The 19,263-nt window shown below is 43.8% G+C and overlaps 1 protein-coding gene across 1 annotated transcript; it reads right to left on the bottom strand.

Annotated features, from left to right (window-relative positions):
* Positions 1–2,784: 2,784 nt before the first annotated feature.
* On the bottom strand, positions 2,785–17,809 carry LOC124583041 (the record flags this gene model as incomplete). Its single annotated transcript, XM_047131329.1, has 3 exons — positions 17,694–17,809; positions 13,196–13,395; positions 2,785–3,063 (listed from the first exon to the last, which is right to left on the bottom strand). Coding segments are annotated over exons 1-3 (592 nt in total), but the record flags the coding sequence as incomplete, so codon positions are not given.
* Positions 17,810–19,263: the final 1,454 nt, after the last annotated feature.

Below are 19,263 nucleotides of genomic sequence, written 5' to 3'. Positions count from 1 at the left end.
TGCCTGGGGGTAAGTAGGTAGCACGAGGGCCGTTAACTACTGGCTTTCGAGCGATGAGGTTCGATACTTTCCAGCGGGTCGAGGCTCGGCTGGCGACCACTGTGTCGGGCTGACTTTACGCGTGTCCCGGTGGTGCAGGACGCTTGTCTGGGTGGGCCCCGTGTCGGCTCTGGCCGCCACCACCTAAAGAGAAGGCCGCGGCGCGCTCTCGTGACGTCACGCAGAGCGGGCCAGGGTTGGCTTGGCGCTGCGCTGACAGAATCGAGGCGCACGGCCTGCAAATCTCCGTCAAATGGTTTTACAGAATGTGTTGAGCTGCCGGCGCCCCCCTGCGGCCAGCCGGGCTGCACCCGGCACCTGCCTCCCTCGTGGCGCTGCGGCCTCTGGTTCCACTGCGTCCAGCACGGAAATCGCGGTTAACACTGCGGGTGGCTGGTAAATGCAAAATTCACGAAAATCACTCCACGTAGTACTATTTATCACAGGATTTTCCGTTGGGCTGGATACTAAATTCACACAGACACTCCTTTACTTTGCTCACTCAGGTTTTATTTGAACAAATGGGAGATCGTCTATTGATTACGAATCACAACAATTTCGGCGTACTGTGTGCTTCTAGTGAAGCTACTATGGCACATGTTTTCCAGGACTCACAGTACTGGCACAAGTTTATCCTTCCACAGTACTGTTTCTGTAAATACGTCTTTAAGTAATGTTCTTCCTTGCCCAAGAGTGGCACATGGAACATTAACTTTTAACATCTGCCATAGTACCCTTACAAACCTCTAGCTTAACAAATCACCGTCTTGTCTCACAAACCCAATAATGCTAATCTCATATAACTCTGTCATTCGACAGTTTGCGTTCACTTCAAGCCACATTTCACACAAGTCATCTGTTACTTTATTACCATACCTGTTTGAGCCACTCTACGTAATCGAACCACTAATAAGCTCAACAAACCCATTTACACTTTCATGCACACACCACTTCATTCATTGGCCCCTCTCTTTTGATTTTATAAGTATCTGAATGTCTCTTGTCATGGTACTTGAATTACAAATCATGTAAAAGTACATCTTTCACACACATATGGAAAATTTCTTTGTTTCAGACATAATATGATATATACTAATATCATACATTATACATTAATAAAATCGACAAACTGCAAAGACAGATCCTCGACGGAAAACGGAGAAAAGACGCCATACGAACATGTGTCCAGAAATGCACCATCGCCACGGTAGATGACACTGACGAACGGGAATTCCTCCGACAACGTGCTACGTTTTACTTGTATATAACAGGCCGTGTGATTGACGCAGCCTGTTGTATGCACAAAGCATTTCCCAACAATTTTAGTAAGTAGTCTCAGTGCATTAGAATAGGTAGACAGAGGCTACCACTCACAAAGAAGCACACAGTTATAAATGAAGGAGACGTTAGGAAGGAGAAGTACTGGCTGTACGATATCAGGTTTAATGACATTTAATATTGTCATACCAGGTAGAGTCCATTTTTATTGCTGGGTTTAATGCAGTGTAGTGTGGAGATAGTTATTTGCGAAAAATACTGAAGGAGGCTACAGCGAGGATTCTGAAAAGGGAGACTGTTCATTGTTTCTCCTGGCCAGATTCCTCTCGGCTGCCGAACACAGCTCTAGACCTGCAGGGATGTTGGTTGGGTTCCACCAAAGAAGTATCCTGTTCTTCAGTATGGGGAGCGTCGTTCCATTGCAAACGAAACAGACGAAGAGCACTGGTCCTTGCACCATCGTAACTAGATGCATATAGTACACTAACTGCGCTATTCCCTGAGCCTGGTGGAACCCAATTCTAATAATAATTCCTGTTCCACTTATTATAATGGCCTTAACTGACATAAAAAGACATTCCTTCTTTGAGGCAAATTTCTTGTTATCAACAATTTCGAGTTGCCGCATGGAGCACCGATTACGTAGGTACATGTATCCAAGCAGTCCGAGACAAACGAAATTGAATCCCACAGACACTGAAATCCCTGCAAGGACTACTATACGACTGTGGATCAGGTGATATTTACTCGTCTTTTCCAAAGCAACAGCTGCCACACATACTATACTCCACGGTATAAGCACACACAGCACCTCACGACGGAATAACTGGCTTACTTCAGCAGGTAGTAGCTGGTCAGGAAGCCTGAGATGGCGAACACAAGCATACATGTGGTAGCAGAATGAGTTCAGCCAGAAACAGCTGAGAAGTGTGAGGGCGCTGTCTATCAGCACTGCTGTAGGTAAGTCAGGGACGCCTGCCATACGATACACGACCTCAGAACACAGGATCTGGGTTATGCACGTGATCTGAAAGGACAAGAGTATCTTTCCAGGCAAGTTGCGCAACTGGGGAAGGTACATGTATACTCCGGCAGTCGAAAAACGGAAAATGATATTTATCAGTATAAATGAGATTTCTAAAGGCTTCAAGCTGTCAATTTTGAAATCCTTGTATTTCAAGGTGGCGTTGGTTAAACTGTTTTTGTAGTTCAGTGTTTGTTCTGTTAGCTTTTGATCCAGTATACTACTCCTACTATAGACCCATAGAGATCCCAACGTAGTGAACGTACAATTATGGGAAGTCTTAATGGAGGAAAAGTCGCGACACTTTAGCAACAGAATAGCTCTGGAAACAGAGCAGATTGCTTCTGTAGCGTTCGACTGCAGACATGATTGATCATCAGGACTATCGAAGTAGCAGCGAGCATCGTGCACGGACTGTATCAGACTAAACGGGACGTCCTGACAAATGCCGTACGAGTTGACAGCCATCCAGGCCAGCAGACAGAGGTTGACGTTTATCCTCTGCGTGTAGGCCAGGTAGCTGGTGACGGGTATGTGGGGCGACCTCTGCACCACGTCGTCCCACAGCTGCTCGCGGCATCGCTCGCGCTGCTTCACGGCTTCCAGTGGCAGGTCTTCCAGCGGACACGTGGGGTGGTCCAGGGCGTTCACCAACAGCTGCACGCAGTCAGTGTCCACGGAGAGCGTAGCGTGGCTTCTGTCCTCCAGCTGCCACTCCTCGTCTGCAAGAAAACGACAGCAAGTAGGTGGTACCCGTATACTGCAGGCAGCTGAATCCAAAGTCTTCTCTGGATGACGAGCCTGGGCGTCGTTTACCCGCATTACCCTGGTTCAGTTACCCAGAACTATGTAAGGCGGCATGTCAACACAAAGTAAGAGTATTAACAAAGACAGATATCATGTTACTATGCACGTCTATTTCATCTACAGGGTGTCCAAGAAGTCCCTGTATCGCTCTTGACATAGTAAAAATAAGGAAGTAAATAGGTTTTATTGATAGTCCTGCATGGAAAAAAACAACGTTATCAGAATTATATTTTTGTTTCAGCACTGCAGTCTTTGAGTTCCGAATCCATCTTGTAAAGGAGGGATTAGTGGAGGATTCGTGGGTTCATGAACGTCCGCAGATAGGAAAAACTATGTAACGCATGATGAGACCATTTGCCTCAGTCCCCCTCGTAACGTAGCCATGCCTGATTGAGATAAATGTCCTGTATTTTCAGGCTGTCTCAAAGACGGGCCACGTATTGGAAGCAATAAAAAGTGACAGGAAACGTGTGTCACCCACTCTTAATCAGATGAGCAGTCTCGAATGAAAATCATTTGCAAAAGAGTAGTTGAACTTCAAGCATCTTCTTCAACAATGCACGACCACACTGAAAAAATATGAATACGAAAGGATTTAGGCCCATGTTTGTTACTGAATTATCTGACAATGGTGTGGAGCAACGATTTGTAACCTACCGTACTTTGTTGTGGTGACTTCTGCCATGTCTCGCTCAAGAGTGTTGTTTACCTATAAATGTGCCATATACCACTGTTTGATCAGGAAAAAATTGTTTTCTTGTCTAAGGAAAGTACCCATATTACCAAGAGTTGGAAAGGAACCTACCTCACCTTATGTGGGCCATTGTGTGATCAGAATACCTGTTAGGACCACATTCTTTTGAAGCTTACATGAATGGGAACTTCCATTTCTCTGTACAACAGAAGTTTTCAGTATCTCAGCTCCATGACAAGGCAATCACGGATCTTGTGTGGTTGTAGAAGCAAGGAGGTTGAGTCTCGTTTTGTTGTTCAGATGTGTGGGTTTCTTAATGAACAACTTATTCTCAGATTATTTGGTTCTGCAGCATTTAAAGCCACATTAAAGTGGTTACCACGAAATCCCAACATTACCACCTCAACAACCTTTTGAAATCGTCATGACAAACTTTTGATCTTACCACGCAAATAACTGAATATGAAGAATAATAAAGCCTCATGTGGCTCAACGTTGAAAGATTAATGGAAAATTGACACAAGTGTTGAAGAAGTCTTTCTAAGCAGAATTACTAGAACGATCCGCAATAAAGCAAGGGGGACAGCGAGACACATAGATATCTGAGGAAGGTGTGATGGTCCATACACTGATCCGTTGGATACGTATTTTTTTTATATCTAACTACCTCCATATAGAATATACTCTTTTGACATAACTCCATAGGCGTCCTGTACAAAGAAATAGGATGCAGGCTGAATTCTCGTCTTTGTGATATTTCACTTTCCTCCGTGAACTTAGTGACCCCATCACGCAGCGTAAAAAAAAGTGATGGAGCATATTTGTCACCAGTTTGTTTCGTTAGCACGAGATTGTCGAGAAAAAGCACAACAAAATACATTAACTGACGATTTTGGGAGTTCCTTTACCACAATGAACGATTTACTGTTAATACTCTGTTTGCATACATTCAAAAACACGCAAAAAATGTAATTACTTTGTCTCATTCGTACCTTGTGTAATGATAATGATGCAGCAATAAATGCAATTGGGACATATATGCCTCAGCTGCTGAGTGGATGAATGTGGGATTACAACTCCAGAGATTTGGGATTCAGGCATTGCTCCCGAGATTCCTTCTGTCACTTATCTCTTCTTTCACCTCTGACATTGATTTATGGAAATCGAAAATGTTGGAACTGTAGAATTGTTCGGAGACCCAATAATTAACTGTGTCCCACAATTATTAACTGGGTAAGTTAGTTCAGAAGTAGGAAGACAGCGAATGACCACAACCTGCAGTAGGACAATGGCTCGCGAAGCACTGTGTTGACCAAACCAGGCCTCAGCTTGATGACGACTTTACCTACTGCATTCTGAGAAGTCCTGATGGTCGTTTTCCTCGAGCACTATTCCTGTTCAGAGTACAAATCAAAGGAGAGTGATACTGATACGCTACACGTCATCCAATGTATACCTCATTGGCGTGTTGAGCGCAAATGTATACCCAGTAAGACGAATAAGTTCTGAAAGATTCTTACACACAGGCACAGTCTGTGAAAAGCCGAATGCACGACTTTGTCGTAAACACTCCATTTTCTTTGTTATTCATTCCACTCCCACCACATTATCGTGTGGTGCGCAAGCTTCGGACACTTTGCTGCTCTTCAGCCTATCGAAGTTAGGCCAGTATAGCTTTTATGGGAGAATGAATTAAATGATAGGTTTCAAAAAAATAAAAGCCATAGCGTCTCTACATAAACACATGTACATTGACGTTGATGATGGTGCTATGGTGAAGATAAGGCTCGTGCTTCTGGCACGTCACTGGCAGTCAGTTCCCAATAACTACTACGAGGGTAATACAGTATGATGCAGGTGCCGGCCAGAAAGGGTGTATGTATTCAAGGTGTTGGAGTGGGCTGGGAAGTATGATTGACAAGTTGATGTGGGTAGAGAGAGGTGTGAGGGAGGGATGACAGTGGTCAGGAGGCTGGAAGCGGGATCATCTACATATTGAAGAGGTGTAGACGCTAGGATTATAGCTGGTTGGAGGAGTAGCTGTCTACATACTATTCTGGAACAGGAAGAACCAGCCAGCTGAAGTTCCGCTCGAATAGGATACAGAAGGGGCGGGCAAGTGGAGGATGGTTATGACATGTTGGTATAGGCGCACCAGAAGCCTAGGAATCCAGAGAATAGGCGAGAAAAATTGCTTTTGTTCCCCACGTTTATGGAACGTTTACAATTTGTGACAAAGTTTGAGGAACCTCAGAAGAGAGGGCAATCTAATCAGTTGTTACAGGTTGCGTCTGAGACAGCAAAAATATGATACAGAGTCCAAGGTGTTCTAAGACTGTAAGGAATGGTATATTTTTGAGAGTGCTGAGATCCAAGCTATATTGGCGAAAGTAACATTGGGGAAATTAAGGTTTTTGGAAAGACGAAGGAAGAAACAAGATCAGGGGTTAACGTCCTGTTGGTGAAACAGCTATTAGAGCATAACCCAGAATTGGGAAGAACGGGGAAGCAGGACAGCTGCGTCCATCCATAGGAACCGTCGTGTCATTCACCTTAAGCTGTGTAGGGACATCGCTGAGAAACTAAATATGGTCGAAAATCAAGTTTGGAGCCAACAGCTTACCACAGCATCACCTCGTTCAGTGGGTTTTACCCAAGTACAGAGGATGGCTGAATGATGGAATCCCCACATTGTCGAGTTTCCTGTCTTCTTAATTTGAGTTTGTTGTAAGCTGGGGATGCGTGATTATTCCAAGATATGAGAAAGTGAGAGTCCTCTGCCCATGTCAGCAGAGAGGAATGGAGCAGCAGGTCCACCGCCTTACTGCAAGCGCTTATCTTCCTTCACGTAATTGGGCACCGTCCTTGCATTGTGAGAGAACTGTGACTCGGAGTTATCTGTTGAGTGTACGTGACTGTAATGGATGCGTTAAGAGCTTAACATCTACATCTGACACACATGTTGTTGTGTCATGCTTTTAATAAATTTACAAGTAGATAAATGAAACAGTCAATGATCAGAACGCCTTATTGTTTGGAAAGCAATACACTTATCTTTAGCTCCTCGTGGCTTTGGCTGCGTGAGCACGTGTGGTATTAATTGGGGTCCAAATACACAGGAGCTACTGAAAACACTGAGCGGCATTACAGTGCAAGTCTGCACATGATGAGCACTGAACGTTTACTACAACTGTGCCAAATATGTGTCCGTTGTTGGCCCTCGACTCTCTGTACGTGCATGCTTGGCCTAGGCTTGAGTGAGTGACGTTACGCCGACACTGCACTCTGAAGGCAGAAATTCGTCGCTTCTCTGAAGTCGTCATGGAACTGTTGATACCGTTGTAGACAGAACAGAAGTCAGGCTGGACTCTGGCAGAACTCGTACCAGGCAGTGGCAGAGCTGGAAATACTTGTCGTGTGTGGCGCCTCGAAGCTACAGGAGGAGTGGCTTACTACTTCTTTCTCATAGGCGGTGGCGATGCTGCTTAGGTGTACAGCATCTCTGCGGTGGTCGATTGACGATTTGCTGCAGGCGATCATCGTCGACGCCACATGTGTCACCTTCAACAGTGTCACAGGCATCAGTGTATCATGATACACTGAGGAGAGGTAATTTAATGTAGAACACTGACATGAGGTCTGGTGATGAGAAACTTTATGCTTCAATTCCCCCTCCCATTACTGGGGAAATACCAGCAATGCAAATTTCTTCCATCACCTGGATTCGAACCAGCTTACCTTTGAAGAGAGTACCACCACACAGTCTTGTTTATGTGTGCCATGGTGGAAGTTAGGGAGAGAGAAATGATTGGTGGTATTTCTTGTAATAATTCCTTGAGTTTTTAACATAAGTGATTTTGATGTAGTAGAGGCTACACCAAGAGGTGAAGTTATCGAGGCAGATGAAGATATGCTGTTGAGTAATATTTACAGTGACAAAAGAAGCATGGTGTGCCAGACAAGGAGCTATACAGTAAACATAATTCATTGGGACACCTGGCACTTGCCAGTTCCCTCCCACACATCCGAATGTGCGACTATTGCGGAATATTTCGCCAGTGGAGGAGTCATCATACCACTTTTCAATTGTAGGCCACATGTCCTGTGGACAGACACCAGTGGTTCCCATTACCTTCTGCATTCTCATGCCTTTGAGCACTGCTGACTCTTCAGGGTTTTAGGAGCAGGGGAAAAAAGTGCCTTGAAGCTCTATCCGCCCATCCATCATTACTGATGATTTTTATTCTAAATTTAAGCACTAGCGAGGTTCGAACCTGGGTTCCATGACGTTTTGATTAGTATACAAAGACACTACCCTTAAATCATAGGTGAGCCGTGGGATATAAACTTGCGTACAGTATGATATCACACAACTTGACTAGAGCTAGTAGTAAATAAGAGGTTTGTTTTTCTTTTTTTTTAAGAAGGTCGAAAGTAATGGAGTCATGAGCAGCCTCTCATAAGAATTTCCTGAAATTGTAAGACGTCGTGGTCTCCTTCATTGCTTACATATTCCGCCCTCACAATCATATTCTGCACATCAAGACGCTTCATTCGAGCCCAAACTCGATAAGATAAAGTCAGTATTATATGAATTCATGTAAACAATATGCAAATAACTAATAAATCGCAAGTGCGCACCGTGGTTGAAATACCCGAGGCTGGCGTACACACACACACATTCAAGACTCGACGGTCACAGGAGCTTTCAGCTCGAGAGAGGCAACTGCACTCCAGGAGGCCGGTCCCAAGCTATCTACGTCAGCCAGTGACCGCCTGTAGAGCAGACAGCGTTTGCCCGAGTGAAAGGACGACCCCGTGTTCAGCTTAAAAGCAAATTCCGCTACATTGTGTGGGAGCGGTTAGCCTACACATTCTTTACACATAGCACGCAGTTTCAGAGATTTTCACAGGGAGACAGCAAACGCCAAACACCGATACCACAGATTTCCGGATTGGTCACCTTAAACAAAACGTCATTCTCCCGTTTTAGAAGAGCAATGCTGATTGGCAGACGATATTTCTGACGCCTTGAGCTGAAGGAGTAATGGAAGAGATCGAAAGACATACCCCTTCATGTCTGGCGTGCAGAGGGGCCGTTCCGTTGTCGCTCTTGGAGCGAGAACACATAACGAGAGCGTGCGCGCTCGTACGTGTACTCAAAGAGCGAGGAGCAAGTCTCTCCTCAGTACTTCACTGGGAGAGCACCTCTGTCGAGAGCGAATCGAAGTACAACTGTATATTGAGTCCTTGCGATTAAGATTTGTTCACTGTGATGGCCGCCACACTTATTGTGTGGTGTGAACGGACTGAGTAATAGTTAAACGCCTGCGAGCGAATTTTTGAGTGGCATCGCGGTGGACTGGTTATCTGACCGGTGTACCACGCCAATAGACTAGGGGCGAATAGGAGTCCATGACTTCATCAAGGCGTAGGGAGAGTTTGATTGGCGAAGGTCAATCCAGATAGAACGAGAGTTATCTTATTTGTCGGCAGCGAGCGGCGCAGACAGCAGGCATCACAGCCACAGCTCTTGCGACCCCCACCTTTCCTCCACAACAGTACCCTTCACTGCATATCACACGTGACAGCCTCGACTGTACCTAGCAGCATTCTAATCGATAATTATTCAAGTTGAGTAGGTGCGGCTCTCAGCCATTCTACCAAGTCAATAACAATCTTAAACTTTGTATAGAAATTTCATTAGTGAATCCTATCCTTAAGAGGTAACTTCACATTCTGAAAAGAACCCGCAAATAACGTGTTGAATTCATAACTAAAAGTGCTTTTGTGATTTCTCAGAATTTTTGCAAAATAAATAATAATTTTCGTTACTTTCATGTTTTTCTTACATTAACTAGCACTACTCCAGTACCCAAGTATCCCACTAGTTACGTAAGACATTTTGTGAATTTTTGTGTCATTTCCTTACAGCAGACGACTCCAGAAGGTATTTATTGCTGAAAGTTTTTCAGGCATTTCTCTTTAGAACGTTAGGAGTGTCCGTCTGACTTCTGTAGTAGTGTGGGGGTGGAAATTGCATCTTGCAGGGACCAAAGGGTAAAGGGTACATCTCAGATTAATCTGTTGCGCAGAATGACAGAATAGCACCAACCCACACGCTCACAAAATGTGTGGCTTTATAGTCTTGTGTTGTAAATGCTATATTTAATTCGTTTTGTGGCGTTATAGACAGGTATTTTAAACTGGGACCAAGAGATATGGTGGTCGTATTTGTGTGACATTGTATGTCCCGAATTGTCGAGCAGTCATTAGATACAGTGAGTATATCTTTAAGATATGAACACTGAGTCTGGCTTGTTGAGGTTGTTTGGTAACGTGTGGTTGTTATAGATGAGAGGACAATGAATCCTTTTTCAATAAATTGTTCAGTTCATGGAAAATGTGGCAGTGTTTTTGTTCATGTGTATCACCAATCCCAGGGTTTCTGATCTGCAGAATGATGTGCTGGTATCAGGATATCTCACAAGCACCCATTGGCAGTACCATCTGATTGTATGTTGTAGCAATTATCTGTGCTTTGTAGAGTGTATAGTGACTGGGACTGTGTTACGAAACTGTAACAATTTTCATTAAAGTATAGTTGTAGCATTGAGATTACATGTGAGTGATGAAGATCTTGTTGGAGCTGAGGGAGCAGACATGTGGATGGAATGCTATGCTGCTGCTTTGTCTTGATGTTTTATGTGGCGAAACAAGGTTAGGTATAGGTTTTAAGCTGATGTTTTGGTGTGGCTGAAGATAAAGTTGGATTGCTTTTTGGAACAGGTGACTTGGATGTTAAAAGTGGAAGGTGACTGTTGGTGTTGTCGTCATCTGTTGGACGAGAGTTGAAGGCGAGTGAATGTTGTGGAAAAACTGGATGTCTTTCATGTTAGGGATGCGACACAAAAAACTGTTGAGATGATGACGGTGAGCTCGACTGATGGTGTAGAACACTGTGGATCTGAACTCAATATATTTGATGGTGAGGATGCAATGCATGTAGTTGTTGGGATGCGGAATGTAAGTATAGTATCGTGAATAATGCGTTTACATTATATTTATTAGATCATTCGAGTTGAGGCTGTGGAGATGATGCAGTTGTGCACGGATTGTACATTTGGGCATAGTTAACATGGGAGGTTTTACGAACTTCCAGTATGCTGCAGTAGTTTGGGTCAGCAGCTTCTGGTAACCAGTGAACGAAAAACAGTTCCAAGTTTTTGTTCATTCGGTGAGTTATCTCTATGCACTGTAAATGTTCATTTTCGACTATGTTATGGTGATTTGAAAATGGGTCTCGGTCCGAAACAAATCATCGAATGAATAAAAAATAAAAATTTGCAACTTGGACTGGTTTTTCGTCCTACTGATGGGTGGTTTCGTTTGTAAGTGGGATAGGTCAGGTGGTTCTGCGATACTGGGTCAGATAGTCGTCACACAGGAAGTATTTGTGAGATGTGTAGGCTTGGATTTGCGATTTAGGTGATGTTACACAATGGCAGCGACAACAGATCAGGGCTCAGTTCTTGATACATTGGTCTGTTGTGGGCAAGCATCTAGTTCTGCTGGACAGTGATGCGTAAGGAAGCCGGCAGAGAAGCGCCACGGTTTTAATAGTGGCGAGGGCAACTCTTTCAGACAGGGGCGTTGTAGCAGCCTGCTGGATGGTGCAAACCATTTCGAACATCGCCACGTGCTCAGAAGAGATTCGCACCCGTTTCTTCTTTCCCTCCCCCTCCCCCCCCCCCCCCCCCCACCACCATCTCGACCTAACTGCCACGTCCTCTCCGATCTCTCTGGATTTTCACGAGAACTTTCCCCTGAAGATATCTTCAATGTCGGGCTTAAAGTTAGCTTCCAGACAAACGGTTAGTTGTCCACAACTCTGTATGGTCTTGTCGCTGCTCATTCTTTAATATCTTGTCGCCACTCGTGAGGAATTGAAACATCAACTACAGCTTACACGTTTGTTCTCGGTGTCCATAACAGTTTCAGTCATGATTATAGACATGCTGCAGAGTGCAGCTCAGTCTAGCAACAGATGGGGTAAGAGTCTGCTTGTTTAGTAACTTGCTAACAATGCGTATTTCCTTTTATGTGCCAGTATTATTCTCGTGAGTGTCTGCAGTAAATTATCGGCGACAGCCGAAATTTTGGAAAGGCCTTTCTTCTCAGTATTACAGTTCCTGGTCCTACTATACGGATATTTTTGTGATAACTTACTTCCTTATCTGTTGTAACCCTTTTCGACCACCTTAGTTTCTTAATTAGTCAGCTTACTACCAATGAAAACCCTGCAACTCGTTTCATGTCTGGTGCATGATAGATAGAGGATCGAGTAAGAGATAAAGTCCAGCAACGAGAATAAAATAATAAATTAAAAAAATATAGTGATTCAAACAAATAGAGTTGTTTAGCAGACAGGTGCGATAGCTGTGTTTCCTCAGTCCTACTACAGTTCATAGTATCAACATTTCTAAGTATAATATTATCTGTGTATTTTGTACAATTAACTGTTCAGTTACAAATCGAAATATTATTCGTCAAAGAAAATTAGTAAATACGAACAGTATCATGCCAGGATCATAGATGAGAAATGTAGAACACTACACAAGTTACAGTATTGACTAAACATTAGTTTGTCTGAAGCCGTTAAGTTGCAGAAACCATTCGCCATTTTCAAAACAAGCCTTAGACTAGGTCTGAAAAAAAAAAAAACTACGTGTACGGAATTTTAGAGCGTTTATAGAAGATAAGAAGGAACACTTTTTTTATGTGAGGCACGTGTCGCACATGTATGAAGGTCTTATCTGCACTGGCGTTCAGAGACGGAGTTCAAAGTGCTGTGGGATGGGCCCTGTTTTAGAGGTGTTGCGTGCCTCCTACGGGAGGGAGACGAGTTGTTCAGTGTACCAGACACTGGCGGACACCCCAGGTGACGTGGTCGCCTGTTAGCCTGAGGCTGCAAACATTATTTGTGAGACACCCACTTGTTTCGAGTGTGTTGCACAATCATTAGCAGCCAGCTGGCACTTGAGTAACGTCTCCAGAACATCACACAGCCTCTGTACATCGCCGGCATCGAAACCTTCACGGGCCACGAGCAGCTGGGGGTACACCTTTGACCTTTGTGTCACATAAACTTGTCATAGATCCAGACGGAGAGTTGCCGAGGAATCTAAACACTGACTTTGGAAAGAGCACCAGAGATTACGTTGCGTGGCGTGCAAAATCACGCAAGAGCTAAAACTACATATTCAGAAGGGTATTTGAATCTCATTCCTCGAACAACTGAACAGTTGTCAGCGCATAACCGTGAAGTGGCCGGGCCCCAGTATTAAACTTACCTACAATCTTTCCGTAGGATGAATCGATGTAGTCAGCTGCATGGTGCCAGTAGAAACGATGGAAGGCGTACAGTTCGTCAGCGAGGCTGAACATTTGCGACGCCTCTGGCTGCCGCTCCTTGCACAGCGCACTGAAGTCGTCGCCAAAGGAGGGGTTCCACGGCTGATAGGGCAGCAGGCGTTCACTCAACAGCGGCCGCCTGTAGCACAGAAGGTGCGAGGTTAAAAGTTAAAAACCTAGCATGTATAGTTTATGCAAGAACGTACAAGTATTCAGAACGGATTTCCACTCAGCAGTGGATTAGAAACTTCCTGACAGATCAGTACTGTGTTCGAGACTGGGACACAAACCTGGAACTTTTTCATTCTTTAAAGGATGCATAGTAACACAGCAAACAATCGCAAATCCATTGGTCTTCTTAGCATTTTAGCGCATCGAGATTTCATCTTTAGATTTCAGAGCACTTGAGTGAGATACCAATTGTAACTATTTCTTGCAGGTCATCCACTCCGTTCTGCGCTGCTATATCGTTTTAACAGGTTTCAGGCACATCAAACAGCAGAACTGCAGCGCTTCCTGCAGAATACCTCTTTTCTTTAAAGAAGAATTTCGTATGCATTGCAAGAGAGTGAACATATTTATGTTAAGGATATGAATGACTTGTTCGAATTTGTTATAGATGATTTTAGTTGCTGACATGTAGACATGTCTGTCATTAGCTGAAGCAAAATCTTCCACATTACCACTTGAAAATGGCTCATAAGGTCGAAACTGCAATTGTAAAACAATTTTTATAGTCAATGGCGAAAATAGACATGGAGCTGGGCAGGCAGGAACCGAGAGCCGCCGTCGCAGCCTTACTTCCGCCAGTGCCTCAGCCGCTGCCTTCCAGCCGTCACAGAAGCTCCCCTGCACGGCTGGCGGGACCAGCGCTCCCGGAAGGATGGGCACTGCAGTGACCAGAGGCCTCGGGAGTTGCTTCCTGGACGAATCCTCACTCTGCAGTGGAGAGTGCAGTCACTTGAAACGTCGAGGATCCGACACACGACTCTAACCGGCCAGGGAGTTTCCTACCTGCTTTAGGTGATGTGGCATCTGCGATAATTTTCCGTAAAGACTGTATGACAGCTGAAAGCGGAACTCCCACAGGAAGAAGAGCTCTATGGACAATCGTGAGTGTACCGTCAAGCAGGTCCACTTACTCAGTCCCTTTCAGCCAATCCAACAGCTAAGGACAGCGCCATACGATGACTTAAACTAATTCAAATCCGTCTTTGCAAATACCAAACAGGTGTTTTTATTTCTCAATACGTGTTTTGTTTTACTCATTATACCCTTATCAGTTGTGGCATTTTTATAATGTTTCCGCTTACATCCGGCAGTGCGCAGCCCACCATCTCACACTTGTATGCTTGACGTGCAGAAGTACATGTCTGCTGACGTAAAACTTGACAAAATGACGCTTCAGTATTGCATACAAATGTTTGTTTACTTGGCTCTGAAGCATTCGCTCGGTCTCGTTTCGTGAGTGGTTGGTGCGGGTCTCTCGTTTGGCAGTGGAAATTGTCATACACAAATTGTTGGCCGTAAAACTTTGTCTTAAGGTCAGTGTTCCGTACATCGATTCGATGCATCTGTGTCAGGTACATCTTATCATGAGAATGGAGCCCTCAGAATCTGGTATGAGACAATTTTGTCCTGATTAATCTACGACTGCATTCCCTATAGCCCATCAACGATAGAAAGTTTCCATACTGACAGATACAATGCAGAACAATCCATACTCCCTCTACTCCTTGTAGTATGGTCCTTGGTTATCACTGTTACTTGAAAACGACGTTGTCAATTAAAGCATGAAGCTGCATCATAATGAGTTCCGTGTGATGTCTGGGTCCCCAGTTTGACCGGAAAGCTGTCCCTCCCATAAGACATGTGGTGCCATGGTGCTAAGGCTCGCAAATCATTTCCACGCCACGTACAGCAGCACGCTGTTCTGCTTGGAGTTACAGTACCACACCTGCTACACTGACAAGCTGGGACTCAGAACCCGTGCCGTGATGAAAATCATCATTTCTACGCCCCAGATGCAGGATGTACGTGCACACTGACTATGATCTGAATAAACATTATACGGAAATTTGGTTGGGGAAGAATTTCGGGAAAGGGCTGTTTTTGACATAATGGAGCCGTTCATTCCATAAGGCAACGAAAGAACGGATTTAAATGCAGCAAGGAGGTGAACAAACAATATCCAGTGAAACAAGCTCTAAAGAAAATCTCGAAACTTCTGGACAGTTGCGAATGTACTACGCAGCTATAATGATACAAAACTGACTGCCATATTCAGTTTAGGAGCAAGTGCGTTGTGTAACACTCCGGTTTGATCTACTTACTTATCCCGCTCGATCGGGATCTGATAACAGCCCAAATAGATAATAATTAATGTGACCGTGTGCCTAACGGGGCTGGCAATCGGATTGGACTGCTACGGAGTTGTTACATTCCATTTTGTCCTTCGCAAATACTGTAATAATGTACTGTTTGGTGCAAGAAGAACAAAAAACACAGCTTCACTAAACAAAACCTATATTCTTATCAAAAACCACAAAGATAAGGAATATTTTTTGTCAACTGCAATGAACACTTCCCCTCCTACGGCGTCGAATATGTCTTTGCGGTAAACATTCCAAGACTCGCTAAATATCTCAGAGTTTTTTTTACTTTGGGTCTTAGCCAGCTCTCAATTCAAGAATAATTTGAGGCTGAGAGCGTTCATGGAGGAGAGCAAATTTGGGAACTATGTTACAAATACTTCGACAGTTGACTGATAAAAGTTTCAGAGTCGAACTGACTTTACTCTGAGAGCTATCTGATTTCCCTAAAGGTGTACCAACTGGCGAGTGTTCATGAGAGTACCTCAAACTACTGGCTACCCTGAAACCCCCCATGTGCACTCCACAAGTACTCTGCTATCCGATTACCTGCTTCCTTTGTGTAGTGCACCCCTGTCTTGAAATCTACCCATCTCCGATTTTCAGTTCACCTTCCCAACCACTGTTACCTTCATTCCCACTGCCTGACACAATATCGATAGTTTTATCCCGTCACACTATCTGCATGTGTCCGCACACAGTGAATCAGTAACCCACTCACAGTTCTGATGATAGATGTGGAGTAGCAAACCAAAAATCCCCACACAATAAACATCGTGGAGTAACAATACCGTTCCTCAAAAACAGCTCCAGGTGGCTACAAGTCATGTTCAATCATCCTGCATAATACTTTATCCTGAGTGTGTATTTTACCACCCTGGCCGTGATCTGTCCTACTGCCTGTCTCTGTCCGAGAAATCCTATAGCACATAATTTCGTTCCTCACACTGACCACTGCCTCTCCACAGCTGTTTACCCACATCAGTTCCCACGATGAACTTAACTGTAGATGTCGGATGATCACCTTCGTTTCAAAAGACCTAGTCCATTTCCCAGACACACTCATCCCAAAGTAGCTCCCCTACCGACATCTTCAGATATAACTGCAGAAGTCTTTCATCCTATTGATAGCAATCACGACTGAGTCTAATTGTCCATCCTAATCCATGTTCTCCACTTCCATAGCTATCCCACAATAAGCCACCTGAAAGAGTCTAACAACACCGCCACAAGACCTGGGCTGCCTGCTGGGAGCTTGCCCATTCCCACACAGGAAGCCACCTGGCCACCCTCCATAGTGCCAACATATCTCCTACAACACTCCATTCCACGGCCCCATATGTCAACCACTCGACAGACTATTCCGCTTTCCTCCCGCTCACAATCTCCACTATTTACGCTCTATACTACGGACTGATTTAAACACACCAACCACAGGACAAAATATAAGAACGATGGCTATCCGCTTCCTGCCCTCTGCTGACGTCTTCCCATCTTCCCTCATCGCTGCTTAGATTTTTCCTCCATGTATTGAGATGAACATGACTTGTGGCCTCTTTCCCTCACCGACTGGATGCCAGTATCTGGACTAGAGTCGCAACTACACGGTATTACCGTAATTTCTCCCGAAGTGATTTTTTTTTTGTCCCGAATAAGACGAGAACACGCTCACTTTTCGTGTCAGGTTCCACATCATTGTTTCCACAAATTATGAAAACTTCGGAAGTATCTGTAACCATCAATACTTTCTCTAGTAAATGCAGTAGCATCGTTTTTTGTGTCAGTTTTCTCCGCTGGTCTGTTACGTAATACGTGGCACATTTTAAGACACAATGCGAATCAAAAAATCGAAGGCTAAGCGGAGTCAAAAAACTTTGTAAATCACGAGTTTCTGTAACCATGTCCTTCACTACTGTCTCTTAGTGCTAGTTCTTTACTCCATTTTGAATTAAATGATCCCTGTGTTTTCTATAACTTTAATGAATACTTTAATGGATAAAAGTGAGATAAACTCCAATAAACCATAGTGAGTACGGCAGACATTTGAGTGTACACTGGTCTATACCTGATTATCAAGTGCCCAGGCCTCTCCTTATCTTCTTCCACCTCGTAGTGCTCCGCCTGTTTGCTGGCTAATTGCAAGTCCTGTACACATCCGGTTAATTTCGTGCGCAGCATGTCTTTCACACGTTTCATGTCCTTAATCCAACCGTGGAGTTGCTGATCACTTGCGTGGTTACCCTGAGACACACAGAAAATAGTTCAAATTACTTTCATAATATCCACAAGCAGCAGCCTGTCTTAGTATACAGTTACATGTAGCGCTATTACATGACACTGAAATTACTGCCAGCGCATGAGTGTAGTACATTCAGTTTTGTACAGGCATAAAAACATTAATGCACAGCAGATGCCTAGTGGGGTTTTATTAAATAAATACATTTCTCAAACTGTGACATCCGATAAGAGAGGTGCAGATATTTCTTGGTAGTTGACATTACAGACGTCTGAATGTATGAATGTATACTCCCGTGACGATGTATCCAACTGAAATGTTCTGGAGCTGCCAGCAGCGTCGAGTTCCTACGTGTAAAGCCACATGGCGTAGCTGGAACTCTGACGAGATTCTATTCAAACTTTTGAACGATTTTCGAAAATAGAATGGCCAGCCTGTTGACAAATCCGTCAAAATCCTACTCGATACCAACGCTGTGACAAACCTGAACACATGTTATGACCTTCTACAAACGCAACGATAGACATCCGCCGCTCCATATCTGAAACATTGTCTGAGTTAATTGTGCACACACGAAATGTCAGTTTGACTCAAAATTTTGTAGCGTTTGTCTGTCGTCTGGCTGATCGCTTTTGCCGAAAATTTGCGTTTGTAGCTCGTCGTCTAACACGATGTCGTCTGTATCTCGAATATTGCAGATTTGAAGGAATGTATTGACTGTCCGAGTGCTAAGATCATTTTTTCTGGATCATTTTCGGGTACGAAGTTCACATTTGTGTCACATATTAAGGTCTATGTTACTTTGGCGTTGTAAAAATCGTAAGCTTCTAAGTCAATGCAATAAAGATACGGCCATTTAAATTATATATTTTGATACTCGAAACATCACTCATAAAATCAATATGGTGCTTCCTGTTGATTTAGAATCATGACATTTTGAAAGAAGCCAGATTTCACAGTGCAAATAAATGAAAAAAATCTTAAAATCCATAATTGGTAACTATATAACTCTAGAAAATACTTTTCGTATTATTTTTTATCAGTCTGTCTATTTGTCTGTCCATCTGTTAGGAATCTTTTTCTCTGGATACGTTGTGGGTATCATGTTCAAATTATGTCACATACAAAGGTATACGGACCCTTGGCGGCGTAAAATCTGTAAGCTTATAACTGACTCCAGTCAACAGATACGGCCGTTTATGTCTCGTGTTTTGATAATCGAAAACTCAGTCATCGAAACCTATAGGGTGCTCTCCATTGACTTGGAATCGTGAGATTTGGCAACAACTAAGTTTTCCGGTACAAGTAAAGCAAAAAATCTGAAACTTGTTAACTTGTAATTATATCACATAAAAATGTCGTTTTCGATTTGGACATACATTGTATTCATGACCTGTTG

This window comes from Schistocerca americana, unplaced genomic scaffold, assembly GCF_021461395.2.
Source record: "Schistocerca americana isolate TAMUIC-IGC-003095 unplaced genomic scaffold, iqSchAmer2.1 HiC_scaffold_440, whole genome shotgun sequence".
Classification (NCBI taxonomy): domain Eukaryota; kingdom Metazoa; phylum Arthropoda; class Insecta; order Orthoptera; family Acrididae; genus Schistocerca; species Schistocerca americana.
The sequence above is the reverse complement of the archived record's forward strand: the minus strand, read 5'-3'. Positions and strand labels throughout refer to the sequence as shown.